Source organism: Anguilla anguilla, chromosome 14 (genome assembly GCF_013347855.1).
Source record: "Anguilla anguilla isolate fAngAng1 chromosome 14, fAngAng1.pri, whole genome shotgun sequence".
Taxonomy (NCBI): Eukaryota; Metazoa; Chordata; class Actinopteri; order Anguilliformes; family Anguillidae; genus Anguilla; species Anguilla anguilla.
Window position 1 is genome coordinate 18859426 of NC_049214.1, and position 22182 is coordinate 18881607.

Consider the following 22182-nt stretch of genomic DNA (forward strand, 5'->3'; position numbering starts at 1 on the left):
AAAAACTTATTTAAGACTACCTGGACTCTAAGTTCTTTGTGTTCAGTCAGAAATGGTCAAAGGAAGACTTGAGTTTAGGGCTATATCAGCACATCAGAGCAGGAGTTTTTATTTTGTCCTTTAGGGGAGTTTCTGTTTGGTCACTGAGACTGTTATTGTCAAGGTTTTTTCAGCAGCTCTGTGTGTGGGGTACGTTGCTAGGAAAAAGTCATTTACAGCGCGTTTCTGTGAAAATCCAGCCGTTGAAACAAGTAGGCTAACCTTTGCAAAGCATCATGGTTTTTTTTTTTTTTTTTAAACATATTTTTTTTTAATATTTTTGGATGACGTGGGAATTCAGAACATGAGATTCACATGGTAAATGAAAGTGGCAGTTCCTTCAGATCGGCAAGAAAACAAAGGAAGTAAACAAACCAAAGAAGGAAACCAATAGTAATGATAAGACAATGTCATCTCACTGTGTCTGTTGTTGCAGCTGCAAAAAGAGAAATGTTTATACTTCTCCTACAGCTCTGCACTACAGATAAGGGGTCCAAGAAGCTTACTTGTTGGCATTTGTTAGGTTTGTGAAACATTCACATTAGGGAGAATTCCTGAAACTCAGTGGAAATTTCAACTGCAGAAGGTTGTAATTAAATTTCTATTACGGTTGATGGCGTTGAAATAATTTTAGTCATAAGAAACAAGTGAATCTTAAAATGAAGTAATGCTGCACAGCATATTGATAGCTAGTCTGTATCTACTGTATGGAAAAACTGCTGGCTGCTCTCTAGCTAACCTTAACCATATGCATCACCCTACATCAAACATATAACAAGATGCAAGTGCAATAGCCATAGGCACAGTTCAGCTTTATTTCCAGATCTATTGGATGTTGTTGTTGCCAGTGAAACGCGTAACAAACTGTCAATTACAGAAGGTAGCCTAACTGTGTGGTTCAGAAATTACAGTAAGCCAACCTATAAAAACTACCCCAAATTTTGGTTATTTTGTGCTGAGCCTGTGTTTTCCTTAGATGATTTATAGGCCTATGTCTTTGTTGGAAGCTGTGCGGAGCACAAGCCTTTTCCGATGTCCATTCCATATTTGTGGTACAAAGGTCTCTTTCAGCCCTATTTACTAATGGGCCAATGCCAGAATAAGGAAGCTTTGAAATGTAGAATTTGAGAGACTGTAAGGCATTTTGTGTGTGATAATGTTGTGAATGTGAGGAGTGAGAGTGAACTGAGGTCCCCTCACAGATGCGCGTGTTTCGGGGGGTTAACCCTGCCCTCCTGTCCCGGCAGGCTGATGTGATCGCCGCGCCTCTCATGGCCTGCGTGACGGTGATGAACATGGAGACGCCGCCGTGTCCCGCGCTTCACCAGAACGGAAACATCTACGCCGGCGCCTCCGGCCCCAAGGCGGCGCCCGTGCTCAGGGTCCACCTCTACGACAACGGGCGGGTGGGCAGGGAGCCCGGCGTCCTCTCCTACCCCCCCGGGGACTACGTGGCCGAGGAGCTGTGCATCGCCGCGGCGAAGGAGTGCGGTGAGTGTTTGGGAAAGGTGACCCCTGCGGTAAATGTTTTTTCCCCTTGTACACGCGCTCTGTGCCCCACCCCGGCTCTGATTGGACGTCGGGGGCTGCAGAACTTTCGGTGCTGTCGCCAGGCACACACACACACACACACACACACACACAGAGCCCTGTGTGAGCCCAGGCGGCCTTGATGTTGACACCTCCGACAGCAGCACCAGCAGGCCTTTCCGTGTGCGATGATGTAAACTCCTACCGCGTGGACCTCGGCCCGGATGATGTCTGCATTACCAAAATATCACTGAGGCCAAAGATGTGGGTGGCAACATCAAACATGGGTCTACTGCAGTGCCATTATCTCTAACTCTGGGCTCTCCTCTTAAGGTTTGCATCAGGTCATTTATAAAGTATCACTTTTACTACAATATTGTGAGTGCAATTTACATTTTTGTAACTTATTATGCAAGGAGTTTGCACCTTGGAAATGCATATTTTGCTCACATGATCAGGAGTGATATTCTGATTTTCAAGGGCACATACGTCATGTGACTTAATATTTGCCAGAGTGGAATCATTTGTTTCTGATGATGTTTCTGCTGTGTGAACTCAGCTATGTGAGCATTGATTGTGGTGTCTACAAAGGGGCGCTTTAGGGTAATTGCAGGCTTAAGCCAAGCGAAGGGGACAATGCTGTGTTTGACGGCCATCAGGAACCATCACTCTCAGTGGAAAGTTGAAGTTCTGCTTCTTTTTGCTCTTATTTCTGTGTTCAGGTTCACCTCGTATGGCCCCGGCTGTCCGTGTGCCTGGCACGCTGCGCTTATTACAGTCCTCTGTGGACACAGAAGGCCTGCAGTCTAATGGGGCTGCTTGGGGATTCAGGCTTTTATCTTTAATAGACAGGCCTTTAATCGGCCTCTGGGGCAGGGATGTAAACACGGAGCCATTAATTATTTCATTAGACTAATGCTGGAGCAGATTTCTTTGTTGCAGCAGTGGAGCAGGCTTTATGATCAATACCATAGCAGTGTTTTATTTTTAGTTGTTAACTGCTGAGCGTAGTTTCCATTAACTGGATTTTTTTTTTTTTTTGCATTCCATTTCATTGTGTCTGTATGACAGGCTCACGCCTTATGTTGTACTGGAGCAAACACACATAATACCGTGGCACATTGTGTGCGTGCGTGCGTGTGCATGCCTGTGTGGTGTTTTTATTGCATGTCAGCATACCCACTATTGACTCTGACTTTTTTTTTTTTTTTTTTTGGTCTCGCTCCGGTCCCATGGGGCCGCCTTTCACTGCAGTGCTGATATGTGCTACAGCACTTCCTGTGTCACAGACATGCGACTGTTTTGCACTTGAGGGGCCCCACGGCGTCCGTTTGCTGATCTGGGGCACATAATAAATCGCTCTGTTCTGTAAGCAATCCCTGGCACTCTAACCCCCCTAGTCATCTGGGCCCTCAAAAGCCAGGGCTGCTAGTTTATTTTTGTTTCTCCCTGGCACACGGAGCCGCAAACTGTGTGTGCGGGCCAGGCGCACCGGCCTGTGGCCGTGGCACGGTCCTGTCTTAGCCCAGTGGCCTCGCTCAGCTGCCCGGCCCTGCGGCGCAGGAGCTTCTCATGGCGCTCGTTCTGCCCGCCGGCTGCTCCTGGGGAGCTGTTTCTGTGGTCCTCGTCCCTCTCGCCCCCAGTGGAAGCATCGGCCGAGGGGAAGGCCGAGGCCACGTCCCAGTCCGCTGAACACTAACGTGTGCGAGTGTGAGGCCACGTCCCAGTCCGCTGAACACTAACGTGTGCGAGTGTGAAACTGTTCACAGCTGTGAACCGGATCTCACAGTCGGCCTGTCCTCCCCAGGCGTGACGCCCATGTACTTCAGCCTGTTCGCCCTGAGGAGGGAGAGCGACTGCATGTGGTTCTCGCCCAACCACGTCTTCCGCCTGGACGAAACGGCCAATGAGGACCTGCGCTTGAGAATCCGGTACCTTTTTCTTCTGACTCGAAATTGCAGAAATGTTTCTTCTCAAAATTGTTTTTGTTTTTACTTTTTGCACAAGTATGAATTTAGTATGTTTAAGCTCACAGATCTGTTTTTTTATGCCGTTTGTTCGTTGGTTTTGCCCTTGTTTAAAATGCCCTCTCAGGAGTATGTCGAAATGTAAAACCACTGATACCAGCGTTGTAATGATCTGATTATGTTCCTGATGTCATGATTGCTGTACCCGTTTGATGCTGTGGCCTCGCTGCTCTGCTGAACGGGAGTGACCTGCTCCCCTTCCTCTTTCTCCCCCTCCCCTCCTGCGCCCGTGTGGCCCGTGCAGGTACTACTTCCCTCGGTGGTACAGCAACGAGGCCTCCAGGGCGTACCGCTATGGCCTCACCAAGGACTCGGAGAGCCCCGTCCTGGACGACGTGGTCATGGCGTACCTGTTCAGCCAGGTGAGGCTCCTCAGTGGGCAGGCTTGGGGCCGCACCTCTGGGGTTGGGAAGGGGAGCGGCGCTGGCTGACGTGCGGTCTGTTTCACTTTCCTTTTTTATGGAAAGATTACGGGTTGCTTTGTCATCGCGTGACACATTTATGCATTTACTGCCTGGACAAATCCTGATGCCTCCAATGCTTTCAGAAATCTGGATGTCCTAAATCAGTAACAACATGGCTATAAATGTTTAAATTTTAACCAAGCACTCCACAGTCCATGGCAAGCATACAGTAATGAATGAAGATCGATGTGTGCTGCAGTAGATTGTCACGTGTTGCTGAAGCCATGGATGAAATGAGCTGCAGGCTAATGCCTGATGCTAATGCCTGAGAGTTCTGCTCCCTCACACAGCTCATTGTTTGAGAGTGAGGGAACTGCACCAGTGTTTGAGTCATCAAGTAGACCTATTAAGACGCCATTAGGTATTTTATGCGAGTCTGCCATAAGGCCCCTGTCTTACTGTACGTACTTCCCTTAACACCTTTGCTGATTTCCACTTAGGCTAATAGTTGTGTTCCCTGTGCTGTGGTAAGCCATGTGGTGCATAAACCTGTTTGAGTTCCTCTCATTACTGAAAAAGCAGGAACTTGAGCTCCCTCATAGTGGGAGGAGACATGCTCCTCCCTGGTTGCTGGGGTGTTCATACAGTAAATAAGGGGGAATAAGTGCGTGAGAGTTTGAGCTGGGCCTCTGTAAGATCGGGCTCATCTGCCCGTCAACCGGGGGGGTTTATCTCTGTGTCTCCAGGAACACATTGGCGCGTAGCGCAGTCCGGAGGCCGCATGCGCACGCACGTTGAGTCTGGAGACCTGATGGTGTCTCAGACCTCGACATGGCAACCAAGGGCTGCTGCAGTAGGAGGAAGTTTTGTTGTTTTTTTTCCCTTTGTGAATTGTGTGCGCAATCTCAGGGTTACCACACACTGCAAAAGTGAAATAGAAACCAGCGGTGCGTTCATGCAGCGGACAGTTTCTCATGCAGTTCTGCCTTTTCCCCGCTTATCTTTCTGTTCCACTCCAATCTTTGAAAACAGGGGGGCAGCTGTGGGACTGGGTGCTGCTAGGGTGAAGGTGTGTGAAAGTTTGGTGCAGTTCTCTGGGGATTTCGGGGGACTTATGAGACTGCTGTTTCCAGGCGATGGTGTGGTGGCCCCTCTTGTTTTCTAGACTTTTAAAGGGGAAAGAAAATATAAACGAGTCGGCAGAGTTTCCTGCTGCTTTTCACAAGACAGCTCACATCCATTCACGTTCTTGAAAGGTTTATTGCTTGCCTTTATCTTCTGAGGAGATTTTTAACCATTACATGTGCAGATTTCCCTGAAACTAGGTTGTTCATATCACGTAAACTTGGTGTACAATTAAGCATAATAATGGACTTAGTGGACACTCTGCCACGGAGTTGGCAATTTCCAATATCCATATCCATCATCTCAGAATAAGCTCCAGCTGGGGTCAGTGTCATGTTAATTTCGAGCTGAGACATTGGTTAATTTTTAATCATGTGTTTCTGAATATAGAATCTGAAACGTGCATCTTTATTTCTACTTCGTTTGTAGCTCCCTGCTCCAGTGCTTTTTCTTTATTCTGTCCTACTTTGATTTCTTTCCTGTCCTTTTCCCTCGCTCACGTCTTTCTCTTTTCTCTGTCTTTTTCTGCGCAGTGGCGCAGTGACTTCGTGAGCGGCTGGGTGAATATGACCATCAGTCACGAGACCCAGGAGGAGTGTCTGGGCATGGCGGTGCTGGACATGATGAGGATGGCCAAGGAGAGGGACCGCTCCCCGCTGGACATCTACAATGATATGAGGTTAGGAGAGCTCACTGAGCATCACACGCAGCGCTGTCCTGTCTGAGAGAAAAGGCACTGATCTAGGATCAGCGTTTATCTGTCCATATCCTAACCTGCATTCTAGCCAGGGCGTTAAGTATGGCTTAACCCCTTTGCGCTTGTGCCAAATCTGGAGTCCTCGCCCATTTAGAGGGTGTTCTATTTAAGGCTTTATAACTCCAGATGTGAACATCACAGAGACTTGGAATATGGCTTAAATTAAACTTACAGTACTAATTACAATTACCTTTTACAAATAGATTAGATACTGTTTGTAATTTAGGTAGAAATAAATTTAGGTATAAATAAAGTGCCACAAGTGCAATTATCTAGGCAAAAAAGCAAAAAAAAAGTTGTTCTCCTTCAGTCTGAATTGAAATGCTGAGTGATCATGTATATTCAGGTAACAGGTAAAATTATACATGTTCTCATCATAAACTCCTTGACAAGTGTGCAAAATCTGCTAAAGATTTATGAAGCAATGAGTAAGCAGTGTGCCCTGGTGTCCCTTAGTGTCTCCAAGTCTATCCAAAATGTATGAATTAAGTTTTGACAAACGAAACTCACGTTTGCATCATTTTCAAATGTGGATTACTGTACTTTCATCAGTATAGGGGTCTAAGATATCTATGGGTCCAAAAACCTATTCAAAAATGAATACAATGCTTTTTGGGAAAATGTGCATTTTCCCCTTATGGTGGTTTAAGATGAAACATTGATATTGCATCAAAAAGTGATGCAAAAACAGTGTGACATACTGTGGTACATATACCTAAATATGTAATCACTCCTGTATGTTTTTCTGTACTCTAGAGTATGTCATCTTTTGTATCATGGGTTAGTATTTTACAAATTTTACTATTTACGATGACTACAAGGGACATTTTTAATTCATCTAGCACATAGTAAATATGAATGAGTGTTTCCCACACCATTAGTGAAGTATAGCCAATGCAAATGCTAATACCCGCATTATGTTCAATATGTTTACGATGAGATAATATTTCACCATTAGAAAACATGAATTCTGACTCACTCTCCTGAGGTTTTGCTGATAAGTTGGCAAAATGTGTAATATCTTCCAAAGACCGAAGGAAAACAAATGCAACGAGTGCTTGTATGCTACTGCGTAGCATGTTATGGTTCACTGCACAACGCCGTGATGAAGCAACAGTTCAGGCTGTTGCGCGCTGCTATCTGTCCTTGTAGTAAATTAAAAATGAGATATGTGATACACCGTTGGAAAGCTGATACTTCATAAAAGAGTTATCAATCAAGCCACAACAAACTGAACTGAGAGTTACACCGGTCTAAGTAGCTTATGGGGTTTTCCACATGGTCATTGTAAGTACTTACTTCTGCTTTCAGTTTGCATGTTTATTTCTCAAATGGATTGTTCAAGACAATAAATGACCACTGGATCTTGCACGTGCACTAGAAACCAACATGCAAATGACAGGAAAGGAAGAACTTCCATGATGTGTCCTAGCGCCCTGTTCAGTTCGGTTAGATTTTTCTAGTCCAATTCCACTAATACATACTCATGATCAGGAATAATTGTGCACTGTAGCTGAATGCCCATTCCATCATGACAGCATGTGCAAGAATGTTCAGATTGTCTTTAAAGTCTAAATTTCAGCTTTAGCTTATTGCGTGAGCCAGAACTGACCCCAACCTTAAACATCAACTAATATTCCTTCAATCTGATCACTTTGGTGGGATACTGAGTATGAATCTAAATTAACGTATTAGCAATTGATATTTATCTCTGAGGTCTTTGAGGAGACTAACTGTATACCAGTGTAATATTTCAAACCAGATATATGAATTTCCTCCACCCATCTCTTTTCTCTCAGCTACAAGTCCTTCTTACCCAAGAAGATGCGTGACCGTATCCAGGACTACCACATTGTCACCCGGAAACGGATCCGCTACCGCTTCAAAAGGTTCATCCAGCAGTTCAGCCAGTGCAAAGCAACAGCCCGTGACCTCAAGCTCAAGTATCTTATCAACCTGGAGTCCCTGCAGTCCCTGCAGTCCACTTTATACTCGGAGTCCTTCCAGGTCAAAGAGCCCGCCGCTGGCCAGGTCACCATCATCGTCTCCGGGAACAACGGCATCCAGTGGTGTCGCAACAAACTCAAAGACTCAGAAACAGATCAGGTACATCCTCCTCTCCTCAATTACTTCCTCCAAGTGCGAACAGGTTGCTCTCCAGCACCTGTAAAGGTCTGTGAAAATAATCTCTGCTCATCAGTAAAGACTAAGATGCAGACATGCCTCCTCTGAACTTGTAACTTTTTTGTTTGTTTGTTTTGGATTCCTTCAGGACTACAACCATAAATGTTACCTTGTATGTTGCCGTATCTTACAGGAAATAGGTGTACAAAATTTGGGTACCTTCATATGATGTGCTACAAAATGCCCTTTTGTTCTGGGAAAATTGTAATGAGCTGGGGCATATGGGATATGAATGGAAAACAGAGTTTTTGGCACACAGAATGATGACAGAATCAGGTGAGCACGGTGTGTTTTCTGAATGCTTGCTTTCCTGGTGGGACCGGCTGTGAACAATAGAGGGCACTCTTACTCTGTGTCTACCCCTCCAAACCTGTGCAAAGTAGCCAGGAGTGTGATGCCGTTTCTCTTGCGCACGTGTGAGGCTTCCGTTGGCAGTGGCCTGTAACAGCGTCGTGTCTGAGCCTGTGGAGCGCAGTCTGCCATGTCAGAGAGCTGTGGCCTGCTAAGCGTGGGAAGCAGGGACTGCTCTCAGCTCCTGTCGTTTTAAAAGTGAATGAACTCTTCTGAACCCATGATTTCACAAAATAATCTGCTGTAAATCCCTTGTACAGAAGGTATTTTTTGATATTATATATTAGATGTTAGATTTTAGACAGTTACCTTCGCTTAATAAAAAAACATTGATTTATAAGTATCGGACAGCATATGATTGTTATGACTGTATAGCGTATTTACGTTACATTTAAGTGAGGTAGGTGGTTCTGATGCCCTTCGGGTGGCCAGGGAGCTGGAGTGGCTGATTCATTTCTGGGCTCATGTGCTCCAAGCTTTTGTGTCAGTGCTGGTCCCATCGATCTGTTCCAGCATGCCCCCCGAGCTGAAAATGGAAAGCGCGTGACCGTCACAAAGGAAGCAACGTCTCGGGGGTGGAAGCTCTGACTCTCTCTGAACTGCTGATTTGATCTGTTTATATTTAGAGAATCCCCAGGCTCATTTGGCTGCATTCCGTTCATCACAGGAATGAATAAAGAATCACTTGATGCAGTACAACGTGGCTTTGTGCTGGAGTTTTACAGATAACTGCCTCTGTCTGACGTATTCATCCACAGTTGTACCCTACATTTTTATACAGAACCCCTAGTTTGTGTGTGGAGTCTGGATGTTCCTGCTGTCAGTTAGCTTATGTGTGCGTTATTCGTTGTGTTCCTACCCTGATAAGTTGTATGAGGCACTCTGCTTAGCATTCCGCGTCATTCCTGCACTTGACTCCGTCTGTGGAAATGGAAGGAAGCCACACCTTTGCCACTGGAATGAAAGCATAATGAGATTACCTTATAAGTGTATGGTGCACAGTGCTGAACAGGTAGCACATGCAGCTGTGTATCTCATAGTCAGGTAAACAGCCCAATGTACCTGCCTGTTTTGGTTAGTTGAAGTATAGTGAGATTTCAATCAACTGTTCAATTGGTGCTTGCTTTGTTTTTTTTCCCACATTCTGTCCTCATTATTACTGATGTTTTGTCTTGCTTTGTGGTCAGGAGCTACAGACATACTGTGATTTCCCAGAGGTCATTGACATCAGCATCAAACAGGCCTGCAAAGATGGCTCCAGTGAAAGCCAGATTGTCACCATCAATAGACAGGACAGCAAGACACTGGTACCGTATTTTCAAAAAAATCTGTTTCCTTATTTTTAGAAAGGTGCCTTGTGATGTCTGTTAAAAATATAGCTTCCTCATGAATAAAGTTCTTTGTAAATTACACAGTTGATTTTTCCATCTAGTGTGTAAGTTTCACATTTATTGTGCATTCTTACAAAAGAGTATGAGGTCATTACCTCGGTATATGAAAAGGGAAGTATAACTATCCTAGTTTTTGGAAGCCATGTCTGATCAAAGAATGCATGAAATAACTTCACTGTAAGAGCTGGCAAGTTATGGCTAGCTCTATAGCTGATCACACCTAGCCCTCTTCTTATTGTGCATGACTATAGGGTGATAATACCTGTATACTAAGAACTGCAAGAAAGTAGTTATGTGACAGTATAGCAAAATGCAGTGTCCAGTGGTCTCAGTCTGCTCCTCTCTACCCTGCAGGAGGTGGAATTTGATTCCCTTGCAGAAGCCCTGTCCTTTGTGTCCCTTATCGATGGCTACTGCCGGCTCACAACAGACGCCCACCATTACCTCTGCAAAGAAGTAGCTCCCCCTAGGCTCCTGGAGTCCGTTCATAGCTATTGTCACGGTCCCATCTCGTAAGTAATGCTCTGGTACAGTGCCTTTCAGGCATAAGCGCAGTTTTATATGCAGGATCTACAGATCAAGATGTTTAAAACTAGCTGTTCTGTATGTAGCTCAGCAGTGCTTATCTCCCTGTGTTTACCTGGCTTCACTTGTTGCTGTTCATCCTTTTGGGCCTTGAGGGATTTCCTTCTTATCTAACTCAAAGCACTTCCCACTTTTTATCTGAATGAATTCAGTTTGTCACCTGTGCAAACACAGCCCTCCTGGGGGATAGTGCAGAGAAACGGAAGAAAGGAAGAAGAATAACGAATAATGGCTTTATTATTTTTTTAGAAGAAACCATGACACATTCACTGCATATAAAAACATGTTGTTTATGCTTATGAAACTACTTTTGGACCACAAACCACCAGACATATTATGAATACAAATTCACACTTGTGCCCTCGTAAATAGCCTGGCGAAGAAGCACTCTGAAGCTCTCCCAAGTCTCAAACCAATCTTGTTTATAGTTCTATTAAAACGGTCCCTGAGCTATGCAGTGATTGGCCAGATCATATAGTGTGGCACCTGGGGTCCAGTAAGAACAGTCTCTGCTAGCCTGTGCAGCTGTGCTGCTGCTGTACTGAGGGCTCCGTGATGCTAGGCTGCACTGCTCTTCTCCGGCCACAGGATGGAGTTCGCCATCAGCAAGCTGCGGCGCTCGGGGAACCAGCGAGGTCTGTACGTCCTGCGCTGCAGTCCCAAGGACTTCAACAAGTACTTCCTGTCCTTCGCCGTGGTGGTGAGTGCAGCCCGCGCACGGGAAGGGGGGGGTTACTGTAGTGCATCATGGGAAGTCCTGCGTCACCACACCTGCACGCAGTCTGGGAAATCCACTGAGTGGTGATTAGGCAGCCACAACTATGAGTTAAAAAAGAAATGACCTTTTAAAAAACCAGCAGCTGCCATTCCTGTGCAGTAGGCTGACGGTGCGCAGCAGACCCGACCCTGGGAAGCGTGCTGCGCTGATGCTCTCCTCTGCTCTGTGTTGCCCGCTGCAGTCGGACGGCGCGGTGGAGTACAAGCACTGCCAGATCGTTAAAACGCACACGGGCGAGTACAACCTGAGCGGGGCCAAGAAGAACTTCAGCACCCTGAGGGACCTGCTGCACTGCTACCAGAAGGAGACGGTGCGCTCTGACGGGATCATCTTCCAGTTCGCAAAGTGCTGCCCGCCCAAAGTGAAAGGTCAGGGAGCCTCAGCACAGCGCTCAGCTTACTGTGCTCTCTAGCCTTCGTCTTTGTCTTCCTGTGTCCAAGTTTGAATTCCTAAGCAGGGCCACCTCTGGCCTCTGAGGCCCTTAGGAAAGTTTGATTTGGGCCTCTGCCCCTTTTCTTATCGCAGCTATCGTCCCAGGGGCCCTAAACTTTGAAGACTTTGATGTGGGATGGACTTTGATGTGGGATGGAGGGTGGGTACTTGTACTCGGGGACCAGGGTGGGGTCCAGAACCACCAACACAAACCCACCTTGCTAAGTCATGATTATAATATAGCTGTCCTCTCTTGGGCTCTATCCAGTGACGGGGCCCCTGAAAGCTTTCCCATATTCACCCCAATATCTGTGGGCCTGTTCCTCAGTCTCTACATTCAGCAACTTCAGTAAACAGGGCTACCTGTTTTTTTATTTAGACTTACACTTACACAACTTACACTTACACATTCAGAAGCTCTCATTTCTGACCAGGAACAAATTATTTGCCTTCTGCTTTGTGTCTGCATATGGTGTTCTGCTCAACATTGTACTTCTATTCATCTAATGATAAGGAAAAGGATTTATGTAGTTACGTCCAACCATGATGGATGCTTGTCTTTTATGAGTTTGAGGTGTAATTTTGTAGAATTTTCATGGAACATGTTTGTTCTGTGTTCAGCTTTTTTACAACAATTGCAATAAAGCAGTGTTTTTTGGTTTTTATATGTTTCTTGTAAGAATAACATTGATGCTTTGTATGAAGTTATTCATGAATTTTACACAGAATCGGATTTATGAACGACGATAAAAATTATTTGTTTGCATGTATATGTTTTTCATACCTTCATAACATTAATACAATGTAGGATTATTGAATTGTGTCCTGACTGTGAAATATAGTCTTATCAAACCTGTTCTGTTTGGATGGAGAGCTTGTGATTAAGTATACTCCTTCCATAATTTTACTGCAAGCAAAATGGATAGATTTGCATACACGCCTGCACGCACGCACACATGCACACAGGCACGTACACAGGCACATGCGCACATGCACACACACACTTACATACACAAAAAACTGACGAACCCAGTCACCCTTAAAGTTATGATTATGTTTTGCCTAAAGTGAAGCTACTTACAGTGCTATATCTGGTTTAACATTGTAAGTGTTAATTACTGAAATGCTAACACTGATTAAAATTAACTGTGCATTGTTCTGTTCTTCATACAATAGCTTTTAATTACCACTTCGGGCATGTTCTCGGAAATAACATGAACTTTTTACCAGAAGCTTTCATTTCATAATTTCATGGAAAAAACTTGGAAATCCAAGTTTTAAAGGCAACTTTCAGGTGATTTTTTTTCCAATGGGATGTGACAAGCATATACCACGTTCAGTATCAATAATGAGTTAATGAATAAATATAATGTCTGTTTATCTTCTAGCTCCTGTAGTGTCTGTTTTTTTCACTCGTCTGTTTTCTCCATAGACAAGTCCAACCTGCTGGTGTGCAGGTGCAACCAGAGTTCAGAGATGCCTCTCTCGCCCTCTCTCCAGAGGCATAACATCAGCCAGATGGTGTTCCATAAGATCAAGAAGGAAGACCTGGAGTTTGTGAGTACTTATGCTTTCCCTATCCTCCCTCTCGGTAGGCCTGCTGTGTTTTATGGGTTTGGCCTGCCCAGCTCCTTACTCCCTGCTTCAGTACATTCAGGACAGCGCTGCAGCGTAGTGGTTGGGGACCTGGGCTTGTAACTGTGAGGTTGTAGGTTTGGTTCCCATCTTGGGAATTTTTTATTATTATTATTTTTTTTTTAAAAGGCTGGAATTGGAGGGATCTCTCGATACAAGGCAGTTTGCCAGAGAAACCTGACAGCCCTTTATCAAGCATTTATCCTGTTCTGTCCTGGTAATGTAGGTGTGAGTTATTGGGTTTTGGAATATTGTACCTAGGGAGAAATGCCTTTTCTCATTTACTTCCTCAGTTAAAATCAGGGAGAAATCTACAATTTTCAGTAAACATGACGTCTTGCTGAGAATTTGTTTTGTGTTTATTTCAGTGTGAGAGTCTAGGGCAAGGCACATTTACGAAGATCTTCAAAGGAATCCGCAAGGAGCTTGGTGACTACAGCAAGCTGTATGAGACTGAGGTCATCATGAAGGTTCTGGACAAGGCCCACCGGAATTACTCAGAGGTAAAATCAAGTGCCATGCATGCCTGCTTTACTGATTGTTCATAATTACTTTTAATTACTTTAATTACTTTAATTGTTCCGCAGTTATTTTAACGCTGATGAGTAAAACACTTGAGCAGTAGATTCTATAAACAGTTTTAAATTCAGAGAAATCTGTAATTCAGTTGGATTGTATATTAAGCATTTATGAACCTTCTTGCCGTAGGATGTGTACATTGTGTAGGGTACAAAAAGTGTAACAGCAGTGTGTTGGCCGGTCATTAACCAAGTGAGGGGTGGTATACTTGTGTCCAATCACGAAGCGCTATATGTGACTTGGCATCTGTAGTGCTCTAACCCGGTTGCCCTCTTTATCCCCTCCTCAGTCCTTCTTTGAGGCAGCCAGCATGATGAGCCAGCTATCCCACAAGCACCTCTTGTTGACCTACGGCGTCTGCGTGTGTGGGGAGGAGAGTAAGTGCAGCTCCGCCCAACCGCACTGACTCTGCCTTGATTAAACCCCGCCTCCTCAATCACCCCTCTCGGTGTTCCGGAAGGTTCCCAAGTAGATTGAGAAAGTCCACCCATGACTTCCTGCCTATGTACCTCTTCTTTCTTTAATCTGTAACCTGATAGACAGGAGCCTGTGTACCTCCACCTCTCTTCTTTAATCTATAATATATGACCTGGTAGACTGGAGGCAGTGTCTTCATTATGACCTGTTGCTATGTCTAAGGAAGCCAGTGGGGTTATGAGAGGAGGATTTAGAGGAAGGTGCTGGATGCTGAAGTGTCTTTTCCCGCTCTGGGTGGAATGTTTGTCTCTGTGCTGGATGTGTGCCTTGGTACGACACCTTGGGATTGTCCCGACATGCCAGGTTCCCAGCTAAGCGGTCTGATAAATCTCATGAAAATACGGTTGGCTGTAAGATATTTGCTTGGCGTAGTAGCAGTGGTCCTGGCGAGCACTGCTGTATCATCAGTAAGCTGTGTTGGGGCAGGTCTCTCAGGCATGCTGGACATTATAATTGTTGCAGTCACCTGCTGCACTGATGCAGTAGTAAATGTGAAATATACAGGAACATGAACCGGGGCAATGAGGAAGGCAGCGTGTGGATGAGCAGTGACCCAGTCGAGCTGCTCTCTGCTCTTCCGCAACCTCTGAATGACCACGTCGATTTGTCTTTTCGCAGGCCAAGAGACAGGCCATCGCTTCAAACTTAGTTCCACTGCTCCATTTTACGCCATGTTCTCTGTCCAGCTCCCTGATTATTTCAGTTAGTTATTTAAGTCCTCATGGCCCTTTATGTATGAGCCAAGCATGCACTGAAAGTCTCACTGCTGTTTTCAGACATCATGGTGCAGGAGTATGTGAGGTTTGGATCCCTGGACACTTACCTGAAGAAGAACAAGAACTCGGTCAACATCACCTGGAAGCTGGAGGTGGCCAAGCAGCTGGCCTGGGCCATGCTCTTCCTGGTGAGACTCGTCCTCTGGAGATGGGGAGGCACTGTGGCCCTTAACACATGCAGTCTCACTGCTTTCTCATATATGGGGCTGGAGCAAAAAGTGCTTCAATTTTCTGAGAGTATTTTGGGCTGGGTTCGTTCTCTGGATCATGGGACTAGTGGAGACATTGCTACAGGATTTGTTGAAGGTTTGGTGTGAGTTTCCAGCTTGTAGCTCATCATTTTTGTGAAGAAATAGAATAACATGGATATATTTACTCATTGATCCCACATGCTAAATTAAATTTCCCTAATCAGGCAAACCTTCTCGGTATAAAAGTCTCAGTCATGACATATTTTCATCTATACCCAGTTATCTGTATGTTTTGGTCAAATCCCTGATGTGTTATTTGTGCTGTCTGCTGCCCCCTGCTGTGGAGAAGGAAGGGAAATGGGGGCTCTGTGCAGATCGCTGGCCGAAGCTCCTTACTCTATAAAACTCAGCGGTCCTTTTCCTTTTTCGTCCAACAGGAGGACAAAAACCTCATTCATGGGAACGTCTGTGCCAAAAATGTCCTGTTGATCCGAGAGGAAGACCGGAAGACCAGGAACCCGCCCTTCATCAAGCTGAGCGATCCTGGCATCAGCATCACTGTGCTGCCTAAAGAGAGTAAGCTCTAACCCTGTCACTCACACATGACTCAAAAGAGCTGAGGATTACTCTATTATTCCACTCTAAATGTATAATAGTGCCCTAGTTTCATTAAGCTTTATGCCTTAAATTCATTTTATTTGCATATGTTTCCTTTTTCACTGTTCTTCAGTGTTACTTTCAGTGTTAATTCAATGAGGTTTAGTGAGAGCGAATATTAAAACTGCTCGAAGGAGCATAGTGCTGGAGTGTTTGAAAGCACTGAGGTGACGTTTGATTGAGTCTGGATGTGGACTTGCTGCAATGCCTCCTCCTCTCACAGTTCTGGTGGAGCGGATACCCTGGGTGCCCCCGGAGTGCATCGAGGACCCCAAGAAGCTGAGCGTTGTGGCAGACAAGTGGGGTTTTGGCACCACGCTGTGGGAGATCTGCAGTGGCGGGGAGAAGCCCCTCAGCTCTCTGGACTCCTCCAAGGTGAGCGCGAGCCCTTCTGTTTACTCTGCGTCGCCGAGGGAACGGGGAGCTCGTCAGCGTTACTGTTTCAGTGCCGCTCTCTCTCTCTTCACCTCTTTCTGGTTAACCTTTTCTCATTCTAATTTTTTGTTTTTCCTGTCTGGCCTTTCTCTAAGCGACGCGTGTTTAGCACAGATATGAGGCGTCGGGTCTTTCGGCCGCCTCGTCTGTTCTGATGTCTGTACCCGTGGTTCCCTGCTGCAGAAGCACCTGTTCTACGAGGACAGACACCAGCTCCCTGCGCCCAAATGGACGGAGCTGGCCAATCTGATCAACAGCTGCATGGACTACGAGCCCATGCTCCGGCCGTCCTTCCGAGCCATCATCCGGGACCTGAACAGCCTCTTCACCCCCGGTCAGTTCACCACCCCGCAGTCACAAGCATCCGTGGAGCTCCAGCTTGGTCATTGTGAATGGCAGCATTTTCCTAAACAGCCTGATAGGTGTGCCTGGGGCTGGTATGTCATTGAGTTGATGCAAAGGAGTCAGATTCCCTAATGTACTTCAGCGTGCCCTGTGTTAAGTGAGCCCTGTCTGGATTTCCTACGCCGTATGGCGTTGATATTGCCTGTACGCCCGCATGTTGTCCATTTGTTTCATAACAAACAGAATCAAATTGGTGAGCAAGAAATTGAGAATGTTTCTGTGCACGTGTGGGTGTGGGTTGGGTGGCAGATTGTTAATATGTCCTTTGGCTCTTTTTAAGTTATGCTGTGCTCCTGTATGTACTGTATGTGCGCAATGTACTCCACCCTCGGTTTTTTCCATTTCGCAGCAGACCCAGTTATTGATTTTGCTGGTTTCTCTGTCCTGGCAGGTTGTGCTTGGTTTGTCCTCATGCCCCAGATTACACTGAGGTCCCGCCTCTTCATCCTGAAACTTTATTTAATGAATATTAAAATGTTCGAAAGCTTGACTTCTGAAGTAAACTGTGAGGTCTGCTTCTGTCCCCGCCTCCCCCAGACTATGAGCTGCTGGCGGAGAGTGACATGCTGCCCAACAGGAGCAGAGGGTTTGGGCTCACCGGTGCGTTTGAGACCCAGGAGCTCTCGCAGTTTGAGGAGAGGCATCTGATATTCCTGCAGCAGCTGGGCAAGGTAGCGCACGCTTTTATGCATGTTTGTGCGTGTATGCGTGCGTGTATGCGTGCGTGTGTGTGACTGTGTGTGTGTGTGTGTGTGTGTGTGTGTGTGTGAGTGTGAGAGAGAGAGTGTGTGTACCTGGTTACATGGTACATGAGCTTAAGTGGGGTGAGTCTTCAGGGGGAAACGGTAGTTTGTGAGGGGCCTTGCAGTGCTAATGAGTGTGTGTCACTTCCCCTTACGGGGAGGGGTTTGGTTTGAGAACAGTGGATGTTGTAGTAGGGATCTACGTGGTAGATGGCTGGGAGATGATGTCATAGGAACACTGACCAATGGAGTGCCTGCGTTTCTCCTGAGGGGGTCTTCCTGTGGACACAGATTATGTAGCTAGGTCGACACAAGTTAAGACATATTTGTTTGTCGATAGAGAAACACATTTGTCCCTTATTTATGGATCATGATACACACGCATTTGTCAATAATATTGAGACTAATCTCTCTCCATATCTTCCTGGTAGGATTACAAACAGAGTTGTCCTGTGGTTTACCGTTTCTCCTCAGAAACTCACTTAATGATCAGTAATTACATGCAAATGGATTTTGGAACACTGATTTACAGATGTTCTATTACTGCTGGCCATTGGACCGATCTGTTTGTCCCTGAGTAGTGTAGGATCATCACGTCCGGGGGACTAACCCTGATTTGTGGTGCTGTCATCCCCTCCACATCCCACCCCCCCCCCCCCCAGGGTAACTTTGGGAGCGTGGAGATGTGCCGTTACGACCCGCTGCAGGACAACACCGGCGAAGTGGTCGCCGTCAAGAAGCTGCAGCACAGCACTGCCGAGCACCTGCGCGACTTCGAGAGGGAGATCGAGATCCTCAAGTCGCTCCAGCACGAGAACATCGTCAAGTACAAGGGCGTGTGCTACAGCGCGGGTGAGTGGCGCGCGGGCCCGGGCGAGGGAGACTGTGTGCGACTCGCATTGTGTTTCCAGACTCCTTTCCACAATGCTCATGTCTGTTAAACAGAACATTGCAGAATTTCACAAAGACAGTGAGAAATTTTCAGCCGTTTGTTGAGTGGTGGCCATTTTGACTGCCTCATTTATAACTTATAGTTCAATAGGGTTTAGTCTGTTATTTTTACATTTTATTTATTTATTTATTTATTTTTGCCCTCCTCCCATACACCCCCTTCAGTCATTCAGTACACTGACCCTTGGTATTCAGAGCTGACAAACTTGAAATGGCCTAGTGCTCAGAGTCTCTCCCCCCCCCCCCCCCCCCCCCCCCCCCCAGAAATTATAACCATCACACATTATTTGCGATGGAATTTTAAAACGTGTATCGCCAGAAGCAAAGCAGGAAAGTGTTTGAGAACATTGAGGAAGCCGGGCAGATGTGATAAAGACGAACGAGCTCATATTTCACGTTCTCCTTGTGCCCACAGGAAGGAGAAACCTGCGCCTGATTATGGAGTACCTGCCCTTCGGGAGCCTGCGAGATTACCTCATCAAGAACAAGGACAGGATCGATCACAAGAAGCTCCTGCACTACGCGACTCAGATCTGCAAGGTGCCGCTTTTCCCCCGTTTATTTCTGCTGCTGCCGCTCCCGGGCGTGAAACACCCACTCGCTCTGACGCGCTGCCGATTTACGCCGCATATTCTCTTTCACCCCCCGCCATTTTGTCTCCATTAATCCACTGACCGAAGTGGATTACTCTCAATGTTTGGGTGAGCGTCATCGCATCTGTGACATGCCCAGATTTGTCCACATATCGGTGAAAGGGGAATCCCCCACCATTAGTAATCCTCTGCCGTGTCTGTGCAGGGGATGGAATATCTGGCAACCAAACGGTACATCCACAGAGACCTGGCAACCCGGAACATTCTGGTGGAGAGTGAACAGAGGGTGAAGATTGGGGACTTTGGCCTGACCAAAGTGCTGCCTCAGGACAAGGAGTATTACACAGTGAAGGAACCTGGAGAGAGTCCCATCTTCTGGTTAGTTTTTTTTTTCCAGTGTAAAATGATACATATGGATGAAGACTTGATTGTTACAGGCTACATGGATGGTAACGTCCAATAACAGCCTCCGAGAGCAAGGAATAGCTGTCCTGTTAGGCCTTTAATGGCCTACTTTACTGCCTTTATTGCCAAAATGTCGACTGCCTTTTGCATTGGTTTTTGTTTGATTTCCTCCTTGGCTATTTTGAATTTTAGTTTATTCCCCTTTATTAGCCTCTGGAAAACATTTATGCTTATTTAGTGTAATGTGTTATTTGCTTATAATGATGATTCATATGATGTGTTATTTAACTTAATTCTTTTACCACCCATTTTAAACTCATAACATTTGGCATGCTCACAGTAAGATGCTGACTGCGTTTGTGTCCGTGTGTGTGTGCGTGCGTGCGTGCGTGTGTGTTTGTGTGTGTGCGTGCGTGCGTGCGTGTGTGTGTCCGTGTGTGTGTGTGCGTGCGTACGTGCGTGCGTGTGCGCGTACGTGTGCGCGCGCGTGTGTTTGTGTTTGGCGTGTCACAGGTATGCCCCAGAATCCCTGACTGAAAGCAAGTTCTCAGTGGCCTCGGACATCTGGAGTTTTGGCGTGGTGCTGTACGAGCTCTTCACCCACAGTGACAAAGCCTGTAGCCCTCCTGCTGTAAGTCTCTCTGCCACACTCACAGGATGTGTGCCAAACCAGAGGCTGTAGTGAATCTGTCAGACAGTGAAAGGTAAATGAGAATACCCTGAGCAGCCAGGAAGATTCACCTTTAGCCTCAGCCCAGCTCTGCTCTACAGTGAAAGGGGCTACTTTCTGCCAGGTTTTATTTTGTTGTAGCACTATAGGCATTTCTCTCCTGTAGTTTAACTCTGTTGTGACCTCTAATGCAGCAATGTCACTTCCTGTGGTCACTAAGCTACCCTTTACTCGATCCCGCCCCCAGGTGTTCATGGGCATGATGGGGAGTGACAAGCAGGGTCAGATGATCGTCTATCACCTGATTGAGCTCCTCAAATCTGGGAGCAGGTTGCCGCAGCCTGAAGACTGTCCTGCACTGGTAAGGACTATGATTTTGTGTGTGACCCATCCTGTGAATGACCCCGTGGTTATCCAGTGAAGGAATCCTTCACAGGCTCTTATTCTTAACCTGTTGCACTTCTCCTTTTCTTCAGATCTACAGCATGATGAAGGACTGCTGGAACAATGAGCCTTGCCCTCGGCCATCGTTTAAGAAGCTCGCCAACAGCTTGGACACGTTTCGGAACAGCATGGAGGGATGAGTTTAGTGCCCCCGTTGGGCTGCTGGAGTCGCTGGCTGGGAAGCATCCGGTGGTGCCCAACAGAGGACTTGAGCACCACCCGAGATGGCTGTCCTGCACGAGTGTGGACTGCTAACGCTGAATGTAAAAGGCGTCTGGCGCACCGGCGAAATAATGTGAGGCTATCAAGGCCTTACTGAGTTTAATTTTGTCAGGTTTCCTGGACACATGACTCTTTCACGGGAGGTAGTGACTGAAGTGGTCCTTCGCCTGTCGAGTGATTAACTCTGAAACTTTGCCGAGGTTCATGGACTTGGTCACCTCAGCACCAGCCAGAAGTCTGAGAGAGCGTCAGAGGCCATCCAGCGGCTAATGATGTGGTTTATTTGTGAATCAGTTTGTTTTTCTCTGAGCATCATGTGATCTGAGAGTGTGATTTAAGGAAAAGGCACGAGTGAACAGCGCTGTGGAGCAGTAGAGTTAAGGGCTGTCATTTTCAGCGTTCTGCGTTGCATTTGTGTTCAATGCCTGTAGCAAGCAAGCTGGCAGTGCAAGCCAGTATGTGTGTTATGCTCTGGCACTGAAATGAACCTACTAGCTCAGTTTTGAAACAAGACTTGCAGAGACAGGAGTGTTTTTAGATGTTTATTCTTTTATGATTCTTTATGAGATGCTGTGACATGACCATTGTAAATGTACAGATTGTGGTCGAAGGTATCATGCAAGTTCCTCCATGTGAAAAAGGCCAGACAGGATCATTAGTGTAGCATACATGAGTTGATAGTGTTAAGAAAATGAATCATTTGTATGTTTGTGTTTTATTTTTGCTTCTTTTTTTTTTTTCTTTTTCTTTTTCCTGAGAGGGAGGGATCTCATTGGAGCTCCAACGACAGTAAGACTGGACATTCCGGCACCCACACAAGTGCCCCTCTGCCAGGAGAGACTGCCCATTGGCTGTTTCTCGCATTCAAGCAAAAACGTAAACTGTGGGAGGGTGGTGTGGCCCTGGCCTGCACCGTGGCTGGGAAGGAGCCGCCATTCCGGCTCTGTTTCACTGTTGCTCATGTGCCATCTCAGCTGTAGCTAGGCTTCATTAAAAAAAAAAAAAGTACAAAAAGAGGAGAGTAATTTACTTATGCAAAATGTCTTGTTTTTGTTATAGTGCTTGTCTTCCGGCATTGTATGTTCTTACTGGCAGCACTGCTGGCCTTCGTACCTGATCCCCCCTCTTAAGAAAATCTCTTAAGTGAACATATTGTCTTATTTTTTATTTTTGTTGTTTTTATTTTATTTTTTACAAATAATATATGACCATGAAAAGAAGTTTTTTAAACTCTAAAAGTACATGAATTATATTTGAGCAGAATTTACCCACTGAATGTAAATGAAAATCTTGTTTTGAAAATATTGCGTAATTGCATGTAAAATACAAATATAATTTTGTAAGTAATTTTTGTGCAGGCCATGTCATAAATAAATGATATATTACTGCAACTAAA

At 45.9% G+C, this 22182-nt stretch overlaps 1 protein-coding gene across 4 annotated transcripts in view; it reads left to right on the forward strand.

Moving 5' to 3' along the window:
• The window catches only part of LOC118212588 (tyrosine-protein kinase JAK2-like), a 34996-nt gene extending 12814 nt beyond the window's left edge, over nucleotides 1-22182 (forward strand). For 3 of the 4 annotated variants that reach the window (XM_035390610.1, XM_035390609.1, XM_035390611.1), the window contains exons 2-24: nucleotides 1287-1530; nucleotides 3377-3500; nucleotides 3841-3958; nucleotides 5659-5804; nucleotides 7682-7988; nucleotides 9605-9724; nucleotides 10163-10320; nucleotides 10982-11093; nucleotides 11353-11539; nucleotides 13036-13160; nucleotides 13607-13741; nucleotides 14107-14194; nucleotides 15071-15198; nucleotides 15699-15837; nucleotides 16142-16293; nucleotides 16537-16687; nucleotides 17296-17429; nucleotides 18164-18353; nucleotides 18868-18992; nucleotides 19251-19423; nucleotides 19964-20081; nucleotides 20368-20481; nucleotides 20597-20738. In XM_035390610.1, coding sequence (XP_035246501.1) covers nucleotides 1311-1530; nucleotides 3377-3500; nucleotides 3841-3958; nucleotides 5659-5804; nucleotides 7682-7988; nucleotides 9605-9724; nucleotides 10163-10320; nucleotides 10982-11093; nucleotides 11353-11539; nucleotides 13036-13160; nucleotides 13607-13741; nucleotides 14107-14194; nucleotides 15071-15198; nucleotides 15699-15837; nucleotides 16142-16293; nucleotides 16537-16687; nucleotides 17296-17429; nucleotides 18164-18353; nucleotides 18868-18992; nucleotides 19251-19423; nucleotides 19964-20081; nucleotides 20368-20481; nucleotides 20597-20704 — 3372 coding nt within the window. In that variant the 5' untranslated portion in view covers nucleotides 1287-1310 and the 3' untranslated portion in view covers nucleotides 20705-20738. Of the gene's footprint in view, nucleotides 1-1286; nucleotides 1531-3376; nucleotides 3501-3840; nucleotides 3959-5658; nucleotides 5805-7681; nucleotides 7989-9604; nucleotides 9725-10162; nucleotides 10321-10981; nucleotides 11094-11352; nucleotides 11540-13035; nucleotides 13161-13606; nucleotides 13742-14106; nucleotides 14195-15070; nucleotides 15199-15698; nucleotides 15838-16141; nucleotides 16294-16536; nucleotides 16688-17295; nucleotides 17430-18163; nucleotides 18354-18867; nucleotides 18993-19250; nucleotides 19424-19963; nucleotides 20082-20367; nucleotides 20482-20596 lie in introns of those variants that run through there. The other variant, XM_035390608.1, reaches the window with a different exon arrangement.